The following is a 16,286-nucleotide window of genomic DNA, read 5'->3' on the forward strand; positions in this document are numbered from 1 at the left end:
CCGACGTCCAGGCAATACAGCGCGGAGGGTCCCCCGCGCGCGCAGCCGCGGGCTTAGGGTCAAGGCCGGGGCGCCCAGGTGGAGCGGGAGGGGTGGCCGGACGCGCGGGGACGGGATGGGATGTGACGAGCGGCGCGCTGTGCATTGTGGGAATCCCGGGGCCGCGGCTAGTGGTTCCAGTTCACTCAGCAGCGGAGCCGGGCGGAGGGGGCGAGCGCGGGGCGCGCAGGCGGGAAGCGAGGAGGCGGGCGGGCCAGCCAGGAGCGCGGAGAAGAAAAGGCGCGAGCGGCCGAGAGGGCACAGGCCAGACGCCTTGCTGCTGCCGCCGCCGCCGCCAAGCCGCCCCGTAAGTGCCGCACGGGCCCCCTCGCCGCGCGCCCCGTCCCCGCCGCCCGGGTCCGGCCGCCTCGCTCTTCCGGCCGAGGGTGCCTGGGAGCCTCCGGGCCTGGCGTGTACCGGGCGGCGCACGGCCGCGCTCGGGCCGCCGGCCTCAGCGCGGCCCACGCCGGGGCCTCGCGCATGCACGGCGCCCTCCCAGGCCCTGCCCCGGCCGCGCGGGAGTCCCTCTGGTTTTGTTCAAAAAGCAAACCCGGAAGCCAACTTCTCTTAGAACCGCGTCCTCCTGCCTGCGCCTGGGCGCTTTTGTGGGCAGGAGACAGCCCTGGCCCGTTCCCCGGCGACCCTTCCCGGGGCGGGCGGGCTGGACTCGAGGAGGCGGGAGGCGGCGGGGAGCTGGCCGGTCGGCCTGGGCCTGGACGCCCGGGAGCTGTTGTGCGCGGAGTTGTACTTGGTGAGGCGCCCGTCCGCCGGCGAGTTGCCGGCCCCGGCACAATAAGTGGGGCCCGAGCCCCAGGTGGCCGTGGTGTAGGCGTCTGGCTGGTATCTGCTGTGAGGGTGGGGTGGGGGGTTGGGGGATACTTGCGGGACTGCAACCAGGCAGGGGCGGGGAGGGGTTTGTTCAGGGACTGCCTGGAGAGGGGCCACGGGAACCCCCGCAGCTTTCGCTCGTCTTCTGACCGGCCTTTTGTTTGCTTTGTGGTTGGGAGGTTTTTTTTAAAGGTAACTCCGGAAGGCTGGAAGGCTGTAGGTTCCTCGGGTGGAGAAGGCCGGGAGGGAAGAGACTCGCTGGGGGTGGGGTGGAGTGAGGAGGTGAGTGTGCAGGATGCTGTTGGCCATGCCACCTGACAACAGGTGTGCGGAATGGCGCGCCCCACCTCCACTCCTGCAGAGATCACAGATCACTCAAGGATCTTGTCAGTAGATTGCTTGGAAGTTTCTTTTAGACAAGATGTTAGAGAAAAATATTCCTGAGTTTGAAAGTAAGAGACTTATGTAACAAGCCTTAAATTCAATAATTAAAATTACCACGAAGTCCTTGTAAGACTTTAATGATCCAAGAAACAGCATATAAGAATAGACAGTTAGAGGGGCACTTCTGCTAGCTTCTCTCTTCTACCCTTGTGGTTTGAGGTTTTATCATTAAAGAGGGGGGAAAGTGCTTTGTTACAAGACTTCCTGCTCTAGGGACTCAGGGAATTTTGAACAGTTTTAGGTTTGAGTGGGAGACTCTAGTTGTGAATTAGATGGAATCCATGGCCACGTTTCGGTTACTAGTCTGCTTTCAGAGGAGTTATTAGCTCTGAAATGGACACCTTATGCCTGCAACTGGAATTAATACCCATTGTACACAACTAACCAAAGCTGGGCAGTAGCATCTCAGTCTTGTACAAGAGACTACCCGATGAGGATTAATGTGTTTTTCAACCTGTTTTTCTTTCTTTTTTTAAATCCTCAAGACTTTAAATTTTTCTTTACTCTAGTTTTAGGAGGAGAGTGGGAAATCTTTCCACCTTGTTATTGTTTTAATCTCTTACCATTGTTAATGCTGATCCCTAGATAAAGGCGTTTAGTAGGAGGGAAGGGGTTAAAGTATGTGAAAATTGTCTGAGGCAGGGAGGGCCTTTAGAATGAGGAAGGGATGGCTCACATTTTATTAAACGTTAAGAGTTGTCTGGAATATCACACATGACACTCTACACAACTATAAGTCACTGGCTTGGTCTATACCAAATGGGCCAGGGTCAGGGAGGGGTACGTCTCAATCTAACATTTCTTCTGGTCCTCCAGGCAGCAGATCTCTGGAAGATCCCTCATCCCTTCCTTCCAAGAGAGACTTGGACTACATACATGTATTCTCAGACCTGCCTTTAATAGCTTCAGAGTTAATGCTGCCCCAAGCCATTTAAAGGAGCTTTATTTAAATAAACAGAAGCATAAACTGAAAACCCAACCTGACAAAACCCAACAAGAATCTATATGTGGTGTTCATCAGAATTTCAGCAGCCTCTAGCTCTCATTTGAGTGTGCCTTTGGGTTTATGTCAGCTTTTTCAGAGCCCCATTCTTGGCACATGGACTAGGAAGGGGCAGGGCTCAGTGGGGCCCATACCTGTCTTATGGGTCCTTCCCAAGTTCTGTAGGTTTAGAAATACATTGGGCCCCACCCCAGCTCTTATGAGTGAGCCCAAGTGCGTCAGCTCTTCATTCCAAAGAGTTGTATAGCTTGTTAACTTGGATCAGGCCTTCCAGATCAGTGTCTTGCAGCTTTCGGTAAATATTTCTTGAGAATCATTTTCTTGAGGGTCAGGCACTAGGGACAGAACCTGATCAAGAAATGTCCAGTATTGCCATGTCCCCCCACCTCCCAGGAGGGGAGGGGGCTGGAGGTTGAATCAGTCACCAGTGGCCAGTAATTTGGTCAGTCGTGCCTCCTATGTAATGAAGCCTCCATAAAACCTCCAAAGGACAGGGTTCAGAGAACATCCAGGTTGGTGAACAAGTGGAGGTTTGGAGAGAGTGGCACACTTGGAGAGGGCATGGACGCGCCATGCCCTTCCCCAGACCTTGCCCTATGTATCTCTTCCATCAGGCTGTTCCAAGTTTAATAAACTGGTAATCTAGTAAAGAAGAAAAAAAAAAGATGCCCAATTCTTATCCTTGGGAAGCTGATACGAGGAGGAGAAGGCAGGCAAGCAGCCATTGCAGGGTCAGTACAGGAGGCCACAGTAGATCCCATAGCAGCTCCCAGACAGTAGCCTATTCAGGAGCAAGCCCTTACCAGGCACGGAAAGGCCAAGTAAGAGTTGGCTGGGCAAAGGAGGGCAGGTGGGGACAAGCGTTTGAGACCTGCCCCACATGTGCAGAGTCTGAGAACAATGAGAACAGAGGTCGTATGGGGGAACTGCCAGAGTGCTCAGGATGGCTGGATTCTAGAGGGGAGTCAGGTGAAGCCAGAGGGCCAAACAGACCAAATCACAGAGGATCCTGATCAGAAACACACGGAAGGATTTAAACTTCTTCCTAAGAGCAGTCACAAGCCTTTGAAGGCTCTGAGTAGGAGGAAGATGTGCTCAGATGTCCTTTATTGGGAATGCTTCATCAGTTCAGCAAATATTGAATAGCTTCTAGATGCCAAGCCTCACCAGGGTCTTGCCCTACTGAAGCTCACATTTTCCTCTGAGGGCCTTCCATTGGAGTGATACTCTCTGAGTTTCGCACAACCTTTAAAAGGGAGAGGAGGTTTGAAGGAAAATGTCCTTATGAAGCAGGCAGACAGTGCCTTACTGTTGTTGAAGAATAGTGCTGGTTCCTTTAGTGTCACTCAGGAAGCACATCATGGAGTGGGTTTGCAGAGGTGAGGTTTTAATTCCAGACTAGCTTCCTGCTAACTGTACCTGCTTGTAGTGAGTAACACTTGTGTTCAGCTTTTGTTTTTTTCCCGCCATTAAAAACCTAACACATGAGGAGAGTAGTATCTGCTGGAACAAAATGTATGGTTTAGGGTTTACTTACTGTCTCAATTTATCCTTCTCTCCTTGTTTGCAGTCCCTTGGTTCACTGAGGGTGGACTGTAAGTTCTTTAATCATCCGCCGCATTTTATGGTTTAGTGTTTTATGAATGGAGAGAGATGTTTTTCCTGATTGGCCAGAGTACCAGACCAAGTCTCTGTTCTGAGCCAATCAGAGTGCAGCTTGTGAACCCCTGCTCTGTGAGTGATAGTTATGTAGTATATCCACATGCCTCTGGGGACATGACAGCAACAACACCGTTAATCATTTGGTACGATAGGAGTAAACGGAAGAGAATGCAGTAAACAGGATTAGTGTCCTGCGCTTCAGAATTAAGTGTCTCAGGTTTGCCTTTGTGATTGGAGTTGATGGGAAGGTGACAAATGCATGTGGACACGTGGGCATTTATCCAGCTGCAGGGAATGGATGGGGCAGTCCTCGCTCTGTAACAGCGACTTGAGCGCTGATAGCTCAGATTGCTCCATCCTCAGGTGCTGGAGATAGGGCTGTCTGACTCGCAGCCCCCCAGCCGTTCTAATCAATATTTTGCTCAAGATCAATATGCACACATTCATTGCTTAGAAAATAAAAGACTTCACCATTGACCATTCCAATGGTTTTGTGAGCGTCCTGATTATTTAAGTTTTCTATGCTGCATCTTTTACAGAGGTCAGTGTCTTACAGATATGAGGAAGGTCAGTACTTTCCTCTGGTCTGTGTTACGGTGCCCATCTTATGGCAAGAAGAGAGACTGCTGGAGCCATAGGATGGTCAGGGAGTCAGAAGGCCTCTGCAGGCTCCAGCCTCAGCCATCGGGGAAACTGCAGTGTTCCCTTCCTGGGAATCCCCAAGGTAGCTCCACAAGCTCCCTGAATTTTGAGGGTCTGGGCTCCCACACGAATGGTCCCAAAGAAGGTCCCGGACTGGTGTCTCACTTGCCACATCTCTGAGTCCTGTGGCCTTTGGAAATGCTGCCCTCATTTTGGTCAGGAGAACCCCATCCACTGTAACTAATCAGTCCCAACCCAGCCAGCATTTGAGGGCCTCTCAGGAACGTGGCTGGGTGGTAGGTTCTTAGAGATACAGTGGTGAGCAGAGCAGCCTGGTGCATGCGGTCAAGACAGACAAGGAAATAGGCAGTGGTGATACAGTGTAACAAGTGCTAAGAGTGGGATAGTTGGCTTTAGAATGTTTATGTAAGTTGGATCCCGAGTGGCAATCATGTTGGAGGGAGGGGCTGGAAACTGCACTTGCCAAGCACTTTATATAAGACTGAGAAAAGCAGTTGAACATATTTCCGTGGTGGCTGAGGTGCATTATAAGGAATTTTTCGCTGGGCTCAGGGGCCACCTCAGGAGTGTCTACTGAGGAAACTGAGAGCGATTCAGCCTGGTGGAGCCCTCATTGCTGGAAACAGGGAGAGATGAGCTGGAGGTCAGCAGGACCTTGCGTGTAAAGCTAGAGTCTGGGCGTGGGGCTGCTCCACACTAGACTGGGACTGGGGGCCACACGGCACAGCCACTGCAGGAATGGGTCTCCATCGCCAGAGGACATGTTGGGACCACTAGGTAGGATTGCCCCAGACTGAGGGCTGGAGAGAGTGTTCCAGACTGAGTGAGTGGCATGTGCCGAAGGGTGGAAGTGGGAATGAAGGTGGTTTGCAGGGTGCCCTGTTGGTGAGGAATAGAACGGTGTGGTAGGGTGGCCGTTTCCCCTCCTGAACTCTGTTGCCCCTCCTCCTTGTTTTCATGTCCATTTTATTCATGGAATCCTCACAGCCAGGCTTCTCATTTGTCCTGTGCTTTGAGGACAGATCACGTTGTTGTCGCGGTCTCATCTCGATCGCTGGGGGGCTTGTCATCAAAGACCTGCTTCTCACCCGAGCCTGGCTCTTCCCTCTACAGCCCCCTCCACCAGTGTGTCTCTGTGTGAACTTTGGGTTTCTGCAAACACGGTTCATGTCTATTGTGAATGATTGATTGTTGGAGGAGTTGCAGAGATAAAGACCACAGAGATCCCTTCAGGACCAACCACAGAATTTTCGTTTCCTGGCCTGATAACAGTCAAAAAGACCGCCAAGCTAATGTTCAGTAACGAACAAATGCCAGGGTTGCCTGAAGACCTATCACTGTCTTCAAAGCCTGTGGGGCCCTCTACAGGGCTGAGGGCTTCTGGTTTGCTAACAGGGTGCCCCCCTGGTGGACGAGTCCAGGAAGGAAGGACACAGCTTTGTTAGTTCGATAAGGTATTATTGCTGTTTCTCCTGTGGGCAAGCTCAGTGCCCTGAAGAGAAGGTGAATGCAGAAGAAGCCACTTGCTCCATGACGTAGGACTGTCCGTCTCTCAGAAAAGGCTAGACCCAGGACATGGGTCAAAGTAGGCTTTGACTGGTCGCTCAGACCCTGGTTTCAGGGTCAGCTTTCAAGTTGGTTTGTCAGGTTACAGAGACTGGCTGTTTCCTCTTTTCTTCGAGCACATAGCTGGAGGCCATTTCCCAATCTCTTGCAATTAGGTGTGGCCACGTGACCACATTCTGGTCGGTGGATCACAGTCGGGGTGATGTGCCCCACTTCCAGGCCTGGCCTCTGAAAGCCCCCATGTGTTGTCCTCCATGGCCCTTTCCCTCCAGTAGTAAACCCTGAATTGTGCATTGAAGGGTGGGAGGAGTCTGGATCCACAAATCATCCTGCAGAGAAGCACCAGCCAGTCATGGAAGCCACTTTGGACTTTCCACAAGTGAGAAGTAAGCTGGGGGCGTTTATTTGTTTCAGCAGCTAACCTAGGACGCATAGGCTTTCAGTGGTGGGGCTGTGACTTGAATCAGGTCAGTCTGACTTTGGAATTCGAGTTATTAACCACAGTGCTCAACAGCCACTTCTGTCACAGCCACTCTCTCCCCCCACGTTGGTGCCTGGCCACAGCTGCCCCGCATCCCATAGACCTCTGGAGAGCAGGACGGACCCAGCGTGTTCGTTGATTGGTTGATCTGGAGATTGCACGTCAGTTTCCAAATGACGTTTTAAAAACCACCACAGTTACTGGATGTCATGAGGCTGCATGGCTCAGTCAGAATTCTTTCAGAGCTGTGCCTGCAGCTTGGGGATTTATAGTTAGAAGTGCAGGAAGCACATGAGGAGGGGAGAGGAACAGAATCCCTTCAGGACAGGCCCCTTGGGGAGGGGATGAAAACTCGGGCTGCTCTATCAGAGAGGAGCCTGACTCCAAATAAGACGTGAAGATGTCCTATCAGCAGAGTGGCAGTGATGTTTAAGATCTTTCCTGGGACCTGGGGAGCTACAGATGAGTTGACTACAGCACCTGGCATGGAGTAGCTCCAGGTTGAGTCGAGCTGGGGAGGCAGGCACACAGATATGTGCCGGGGTATGTTCTGTGGGAACACAGAGCAGTGAGCAATTCCATGGTCAGGACCGAGGAGAGGGGTTGTGTGAGCATCAGTTGAGCAGGTTGGCAAGAGGACAAAGGGAGTTTCAGGCAGGGGAAGCAGCGTGTATGAAAACATTCTGGACACAGCTTCACAGGCCAGGAATTCAGGGGCAGCCTGGGACATCAGCCTGGGCAGGGGTGGCAGGAAGCAGTGCTGCAGAAGCAGTTGAAGGATGCTGTTTGTGGCTGGCTCAGGGTGATGGGGAACCAGCAACGTGGGCAGAGATCCTCTGGTGTCCATGGAGAGAGACTGGTGCTGGGGAGAACAGGTGAGAAATAGTGGGAGCTGAACCGAGGCAGGGAGGGCGAAGAGAAGGGAAGAGGCTTGTGAAGTTAGGGAAGCCTCCGTTGAACCTCACTAATGACTGGGAGCTGTGGTGGTGGGCAGAGAAACAGGGACAGGGTGACTCCCGCCTGGCAGCTTGATGCGTGGTTTTGCCACTGCTGGGGCTGAGAAACCCAGAGGAGTTCACCTGCCTGTGTGACTTAACAAGTGGGCCCTGCCGCAGGCAGTTAGAACAGAGCTCTGGGGCTCAGCAAACAGGTGTGCACTGGATTAGGGACCCAGGAGTCACCAGCATGTCGACTAAGACTCTTGACTCAAGTCAGAGGGAAACCCCAGGAGCATTACTTTTGAAGAATAAGCGTGTCTAGGACCCATCAGATCCCTCAATGGTAGTGGCTCCTCTCTGGGACAGGACATTGTCCCATTCCCACAAAGGCAGCCCCAAACATACCCAGACAGGTCCGCCTGTAGACAGAGCTGGAGTCTGTGCTCCAATAAGAACAGGCTTCTCCTTCTGGAAGGGGGGAAGCATTCAGATGTAAAAGCTCTTAGGCCAAAGGAATGGGGTTGGTCTGTGAAACACATTTGCATTAAAGCAGAAGACTGCTAGGAGCCCAGTTACAGCTTTTCCCTGCGAACACACATGCACACACGTGTACACATACCCTTTCCTGCTCAGAGTGAGCATGGGCACCTGTTTGCAGGGAATGTTTTAAAATAGAGCTCATTACAGAAGAAATGGAGCCAACTAATTGTTTCAGAAAAACCAGACCCTTCTGGGACTCTCTTTAGCACTCAGTGAACAGTTAAGACTTGGTGCCCCCCTTGACAGGGTGAAATACAGGGTTCTCATCACAGAGGCCTTGAGCCCCCTTAATTCTGGTGAGCCAGTCAGCACAGCTGCCCCAGAGTGTCCAGGAATTCTGCTCTCTACTGTTTTGGCCATCTCTCTGTCAGGCATGTGATCTGAGATGATCTTGGGGGTCATACTGATGTTAAGTATAGACCATGCATATCTTGAATGTAGGGTCGGGTGTCAGAGTAACAAGGACTCCTAACTTTGTGGCTTCCATGGTCATAGAGACATGGACTGTGGCAGCTGGAGGGGCCCACACACCGTGGAGCCTGACCTCAGTTTACGAGAAGATGAGAGACCTGCCCATTTTATTCAGTGGTCTGTGCATCAGTGACTTCGAGGGAAGGCATGTCTGACGCCCCAGAACAGGCTGAGGGCTCTGCATAGCCCCTCTCCCAGCACCCTGCACTGGCCCTTCACAGTTACCATTTAAATGATTGTCGGGTTATTTATTGTTTCTCTTCCCCACCAGCTCTGGGAGAACAGGAACCACATCTGTCTCGTGCACTGCTGTCTCCATTCCCTAGCGTAATTCCTGAAGTGAATGCATGAATGACTTGAATGCTCTTAGTGAACATTTGTGACCTTACTGTGTGGTGCTACACTAGGTATACAGTTGGGGGCAGCCCTCTGAGACCTTGCAGTGTGATGGGAGAGACGGCGGGGTGGGGCGGGGGCGTGTGCACGTCAGTGCTGTGGTGTGAAGCACATAGGAGCCCAGAGGATGGAGCACTCAGGGAGGGGTTGGCAGAGGGCAGAAAAGAAGCATGAAGGGTAAAGGAGGTCCTGGCTAACAGGCACAGCCACGGTGGAGGAGGGCATTTGGGGACACTACCTGTGTTTGCGTTTAGACCTAAGGAAGCACAGGTAAAACTAGATGGGGGTGCCAGGCCTAGATTTCTAGGGCGTTTCGTGACAGTCCAAGGGTCCTGATTTTATCTTGGGAATTGTGGCAGCAGGGAAAGCTTTAAGACCTGGGCCATGGCGTATTCAGATTTGTGTGTACGGAGATAGCCCAGCCAGTGGAGGGCAGGTAGATTAGAGTGTGGCCTGTGGTGAGAAGACCTTTTCAGGAGATGTTTGTGATCGTTTGGTTAAGATAGTGGTGACCTGGATCCAGGCACAGTCGGGGTGGAAAAGAGAGGACTCCACAGTAGGTGTTGAAGAGGGGGGGATCCTTCGGACTGAGGGGCATTTTGGATGAGGGGGTGGGGGCCAAGGAAGGAAGAACTCTCCTCCCTCTTCTCTAAGGACAGGCCTGTCTAGCAGTCTGCAAGTGCTCAGAGGGCCTCTTAACTCCAACCTGGCTGCCCACTGAACTCCTGTGAGCTGTTCTTGCCTCTCACAGATAAAGGACCTTAAGGTAGAGGTACTGCTTTCATCAGAGAACCTAGGTATATGCCTTACATCTTCATTCTAGGGGCAGGTGACATAGTTTTCTTTTCCTTTATGAAAGCTTCAGCAAATTTATCAGCCCTGGTCTCAAGTGTATGAAAATACAGTTATTAAACAAGCGTATAGATTGTAGCCAAGAAATCCCATTTTCTTTTACATCATGTGGCATAAAGGCGAGGCACTTAAGAGCAGTCATTGTCAGACTAACGTTTATATGGAAGTGGCCGATAAAATTGATGTCATGGTATAAAACGTGAAAAGCGAAGCCGTTCTCTTTTCCAGGGCTGAAGCACACCGGCAGAATGCAGAAACTGGGCTTGTGGGGCTCAGCGGCTGCAGGCAGTGGCATCTGCTGGCACAACCCATTTCTTCCAGGGGCCAGAGGCATGGGGAAAGGGGAGATGCCCTGTCCCCAGCAATCCTGACCCATGTGTCTCTTGCCTCCACAGTGTGTTTACTGATCCGTCTCCAGGGCCACCGCCATGTCCAGCCGGGGTGGGAAGAAGAAGTCCACCAAAACCTCCCGGTCCGCCAAGGCAGGAGTCATCTTCCCTGTGGGCCGGATGCTGCGGTACATCAAGAAAGGCCACCCCAAGTACAGGATCGGAGTGGGCGCGCCTGTGTACATGGCCGCCGTCCTGGAGTACCTGACAGGTGAGTGTGCCCAAGTCACTGCAGACACCACAGCTTTCCAAGGATTGGTAGGAGGACCTTGTTCATTTCTTTTATTTTGAAATTTTTCAAACCTACAGAAAAGTTACGAGAACAGTACAGTGAACATTTTTACCTAGATTCAACAGTTGTTAACATGTTGCCCCACTTGCTTTATCTCCCTCCACCCTGTGTATATGTGTGTGTGTGTGTGTGTGTGTGTGTGTGTGCGCGCGCGTGCGCGCGCACGCACTTGGACGTTTCTGGAGAGCCCAGTCCAGTTGTTTTGCAGGATGTCCTTTAATCTGGGTTGGCCTACGGCTTGGATTTAGGTTAAATGTTTTGGTAGGAGAATTCCGTAAGGGATGTTGAGTCCTTCTCTGGCATCGTGTCAGAAGGCACCTGCTATGGGTTTGTCCTGTCATTAGTGATCTTTGCTTTAGTCATTCGATCAAGGTGGTATCTGTGCATTTCTGCACATCCTGGATCACAATCTGTCACCCACTGGCTTTAGCATTCCTTGATGATCTTACCTGGATCTGTTATCACTATGACGGTTGTAAAATAGTGATTTTTCTATTTCTGTTATTTTTCCTACATTTGTTAGTCGGCATTCTTCTGTTAAGAAAAGGTTTCCTTCTGCCCTTCCCTTCTTTTTATTTTATGTTCTATCAATGTTGGTTCACGGATTTTTAAAATTTAGTGTGTTATACACTATCATGTCATTACTCGTTATGATGGTCACATTGTCTCAAATTTGACCTTCAAGCTGGTTTTTGTGTCCTTCTGCCCCCTCTCCATCTGTTTCTGTACATTTCCTTGCTTTCCAACATAATGAGATAGTCTCATCTCCCCCTGACCTTCCCCTGCCCTAGTCTTGGAATTGGCCATCCCTTCAGGGGCGTCCTTGGTCCTTTTCCCAGATATAATGTTATTGGTGGCTCCATGGCAACTGTGGGAGGCCAGCTGGGCAGGGATACCACCCCCCATTTTTAGTAACGAGAAAACCAACCTCTGGGCATAAAAAAATTTGCCTAGGGTCACATATAACTAGGAAGTACTTGAGAAGGAATGCGCATCCTGCTCTCCTTTTGTAATGCTTTTACCACTTTTTGCTTCCATACACCATCAGGGTAGGTGGCAGGCAGGGGCAGCTGTCTCCCTAGAGCCAGAAAGGAGAGACTCTACAAGACAAGGCGCCTCTTCCAAACGGAAGTGGTTAGGCAGTAGAAGAGCTGGGTCACTTCCTGCTATCCCAGGCCTCTCAATAAGACAACACCAAGGTTTCCCCCACAGAGAACACAGTCATGAGGGTTATAGAGTTTTTTTGTGTTCTGTTAAAAGAGTCTAGGCGAAAAAAGTAATTGGGGTTATGATTGTGAGGCCTTTGCACATATTTGGAACTTGGACCCTCTGCTTGTCAGAGACTTGTAGATGGCATGGCTGGTAGCATGAAGTAGGCCTAATTCTCCTCACTATGCGGATGAGGAAACAGAGGCCCAGAATTTATGTGTCACGTCCAGGAAAACCATGTATAACACAGGCAGTCAGCCAGGGAGACCAGGGAAGACGTCACTAGATAGGACTCGGAGAACATTTTTAAGGTCTGGCCCGGCAGTTTACATGCTGTGTGACCCAGAGAGAGTCACTTAACCTCTCTGGACCCCAATTTCCTTACAAATCAAATGGAGACAGCAGTCCCTGCTTCACCAACTCCAGGCTGCTGTGAGAGGGGCTTTGTTTGAGTATAATGGGAAAGCTGACATGATGTGCAAACCCAGCCAGCCGGTGTTTCCTGGTTCCCGAATGCTGTGATGCCCCCGGCACTGGAGTGACACTGGGGTGTTCATAGACACGTTCATTAGGTCAAGTACAATAGCAGGTTCATTTCTTCTGTCAAGCTTCCTCTTTTCAGTTAGCAGGGCGTGGGTGCGGGGATACCACTGCCCCATCATGTCTGAGGCAACTACTGTCTGTGCCGCACAGAAAATCTGTACGTCTTCCTTGTCTATGCCTGGCTGGCTCTGAAACTGAGTGCAGTGCTCATGAAGGCCAGGTCAGCTGGTCCGTTCTCATGGGAACGGACCTTGAGACCCTGCACCCTCCCCACCAACTGTGCCTGTCTCTGGCTGTCAGAGGTGCAGTAGTGGTCCCAAAGAGGGGTGGGACAGGGCAGCCCAGCCCTAGAGCTGGCCAAGTCGCTCAAGGCAAATCCTTACTCTGGCGTTAGCCATGTTAACCCCTGTATATTAAAGAGTAATATATATTTTTAAATTTTACCAAGTGCTTCCAGCAGAGCTATTAGCTGAATCTGAGCCATTTCCTCTGCCTATACGCAGTGCTGAGTCATTATGTGACTGCTGCCCAGTGCCTGCCCCCGACTGGGTACCTGGTCTGTGTGATGGGGCCTTGAGGGACGTCCTGAGCACTATACTCAATCACTGTTGGTGGTCACTTGTGTCTGGTTGCCTGATGGGACAGGAGCTGAGTTCTGGGGCCACATCCAGTGAAGCATTGCTCCATTCTACCCATCAGGACAGTGCTGCACACCCACCCTCACTGCTCTTAGGCGGTGATCTGCCCTGAGCCCCTCGGGCTGGGATGTGGGAGCACGTGGATATTGGGAAGTCCTGGGCATCTGCCTGCTCAGAACTTTGGTTTTGGTCCCTGAGAGAGAAGTAAAGGTGGACCAGCTCGCTCTCGCTCTTTGCTCTTGTTTCACTGAAGACCCTTTCCCACCCATTCCACATACTTACTGAGCACCTGCTGTGTGCCTGACCGTGCTAGGCTCTGTATGAGTGCACAGGAATGACTGGGGAAGAAATGGTCTCTGCTCTGTGGAGCTCTCACAGTCTAGTCTGGGAGACAGAACCAACCAACCCAGATGGTTACTGACTGTGCTGAGTGCTGTGGAGGCTGTAAACAGGACAGAGGGACCCAGGTGATGATGTGGCCCAGGAGGGCTTCATTGAGGAGGAGACATCAGCTGAGACCTGGAGAAGGAGACGGTGCCAACCAGCCCTGCGAGGGCTGGGAAAGGGGCTCTGCCACCCACTCACCTGCGCACAGTGCACCTACTGGGTGCCAGCCTCTTCCCAGAGCTGGGAGAAGCCAGGAGAGCAACGCTTATGCAGCTTAGGGCCGAGTCAAGGATGTGGCCCAGACATCATGCTCCAACACAAGGTATCTGAAGGAAGTACCACCCATTCCGCAGGTCCTCATTGAGAGCTACGGTGTGTCCGGTGCTGAGATATAAGCCAGAACAAGACCTCCCCCCAGCCCAAAGAGCTTTGTCCAGAGGCAGGTACAGGCAAGAAAAAGGCAGTGATGAGGTAGGACCGCATGTGCTGGGAGTAGGTTTCAGAAAACATTTCCTGGAGGATGCTTGTTAACCAGTTGACCAGGCTGCCCTGCTTGTCCAGTTGTCACCTGAAGGGCCCTATGGAGGGATTGTTTTCTTCTCTTACAGGTGGCCTACACAATTGCAGGCATGGTGATGGGGTGCCACACAATGCTCTTTGGAAATGGCTGGGCCAGGCCTCCTCCTGTGAGGAGGCCCCGGTGGAGAGATGAGGGGGGGTCTGGATGCTCAGGAGTTGCTGAGCTAGCTGCAGGGCCCACCTAGGAACAGGTAGCTCTGGAGCAGGGAGCTGACATCTCCTTGGTGGCCAGCCAGGGGCGCCACTTGGGGTGCCACGATGTTCAGTAGAATCGGGTAGAGGCAGCAGAGCCAGGTGGTTAAGAGTGTGGACCTTGGTGTCAGAGCTGCCATTTCTTCGCTGTGGTCTTAGGCAGGTCACTCACATCCCCAAGCTGCAGTTTTATTATCTGTGAAATGGGGGTTACAGTCACTGTGTCATAGAGTTATTATGAGGTGGAAATGAGAGGATGCACGTGAAGTGCTTTTCTGGGCCTGCACAGTGTAGGTGCCCCAGTGCTAACTGGTAGCGTAAAAGCAGAGGGAGGGGTCCTCAGTAATCCTGCTCTGGCTGCTGAGGTAACTGAGGGTTGCCCACTTCCTTTAGGGATGGCGATGGGGCTGTCACTGCCCACTCATGCGTGGTGTCCTTTCATCAGGCACCTGTAGAATATCTTGGCTGTTTCAGGCCTACTTGCTCTGGTTTATTTCAAGCTGCCATTTGACCCCTCCTCAAGCCTGAATCACCCTCAACACCAAGGTGCCCTGTTAACCAAACTCTTCTGTCTGGTATTGAAGGCCACTTCTGTCCTGAGCTCCTGGCACACTCATGAAAACCTTGAAGGGTTTTCTGGTTAGCTAGGAGCTGAGCATGCCCAGCCCTGGGCCTGTGTTAGGCCAGAGCTGAGGCCAGATCAACATTAGAGCATCTGGACAGGCAGCAGCCCGGCAGGCCAGGGGCCATCAGAGCCCAGATAGATGATCTCCTGTGGAGAGCATGTCTTCGGGGGTGAGGGACCATGCTCACTCATGGAGTACTTCGTGGGTAAGTACTCCTCCTTAGGGTCTGTTCAAGGCTGGGGTGGATGTGGGAGGAGGATGTGGCCTTGCGTCTTGCTGTGAAACTTGAAGCTGGCATCTGTTTCTCCTCTTGGGTGCAGAGCCCAATCATCTGCCGAACTTAAAAGGAAAAGGCAACATCTGGAACAGGCTTGAGTCTGGCGACCAGACAGCTCCTTCTGCACACCTCTCTGTGCCTGGCAGCCCTTCTGACTCTTCCCAGAGCTCCTCCTGAGGAATGTGATGCTGTTTGCTGGTCTTCTCAGTGCCCCAGGACAGTCCATTCTCAACTCTTTGGCCCTTGACCTTCCAGCGTAGGTGATGATAGTAGCCCCACCTCTTGGGGTTGCTTTGAAGATTGATATTGCATCTTATGAATTTAGCCAGCATTCCTACCAAACACTCAATAAATGATGGATAAAAATAAGTATTATCATGGGGAAACAGAGGTAGTTTCTTTGAGGCATCATCTTGGTCCCCATATTACTGTGGTACTTTTTTCTTAAATGATATTTAAAGGGAACTTGAATTTAGTTCAGCTCAGAAAGCCTCTCTGGAGTTTCTTCGCTCTGCTCAGTACAGCACTGCTCTGTGCTGGAAGGTATAGGAGACATGAAATAAGGAACACGTGACATGGCTTTTGCCCTAGTGGAACTTCCATTGATGTTAGGGACACACAAGCCCACAGACCAGTAGGGGAATAGGGCAGGTCTAAGGGACAAGTTAGAAGCACTGGAGTCCTAAGTGGGGGTAGCAGGGGGAATGAGAAGTGTGTGGAAGAGCAAAAAGCAACCATGCTATGATTCGATGGATGCAAAGCGCTCTGGGTCAGCATTGCTCAGACTGTGTTCAGCAGAACCGAGGTGTTTGGTGAAATTTAAGAGGTAGTCCACCAAAACATAAGGCTCTGTGGGTGAAATTAGGAGATGACTAGATTCACACTCCCTCTTTTGAGATGGATATGTGAATACTTTTGTTGAGTTCCTGAGTAAAGGAACTGGTTTTAGTTTGGGTACCACCGAGAAACTGCTCTCTTTACTGCAGGACTTTTCAGAGCCTTTAATATACTGGTGTCCCATGAATCCCCAAGGGAGGGAACTGTGATATGTAGTGGATCCCAGACTTTTATCAGAAAGCCTTTCAAGGAACACCTGTAAACACCTTGCACCATACCGTGTGGGGACACTTATGGGTTAGGCCCATGAGAAATGGTCCATGAGAAATGAAGAGTGCCAACTGAAGAAACAAAGCTGAAGGCCACCATGAAGGATGCATTTTGGCTCATGACATTGAGGCACAGAGCTTGGCTAATAGATAAGGAGACCTAGG

General features: G+C 51.5%; 1 protein-coding gene across 4 annotated transcripts in view; it reads left to right on the forward strand.

Annotated features, from left to right (window-relative positions):
* Positions 1–206: 206 nt before the first annotated feature.
* The window catches only part of MACROH2A1 (macroH2A.1 histone), a 79,988-nt gene continuing 63,908 nt past the window's right edge, over positions 207–16,286 (forward strand). For all 4 annotated transcript variants that reach the window (XM_082836411.1, XM_082836413.1, XM_082836412.1 and 1 more), the window contains exons 1-2: positions 207–346; positions 10,279–10,483. In XM_082836411.1, coding sequence (XP_082692537.1) covers positions 10,312–10,483 — 172 coding nt within the window. In that variant the 5' untranslated portion in view covers positions 207–346; positions 10,279–10,311. The remainder of the gene's footprint in view (positions 347–10,278; positions 10,484–16,286) is intronic.

This window comes from Leucopleurus acutus (assembly GCF_964270905.1).
Source record: "Leucopleurus acutus genome assembly, chromosome: 3".
NCBI lineage: Eukaryota > Metazoa > Chordata > Mammalia > Artiodactyla > Delphinidae > Leucopleurus > Leucopleurus acutus.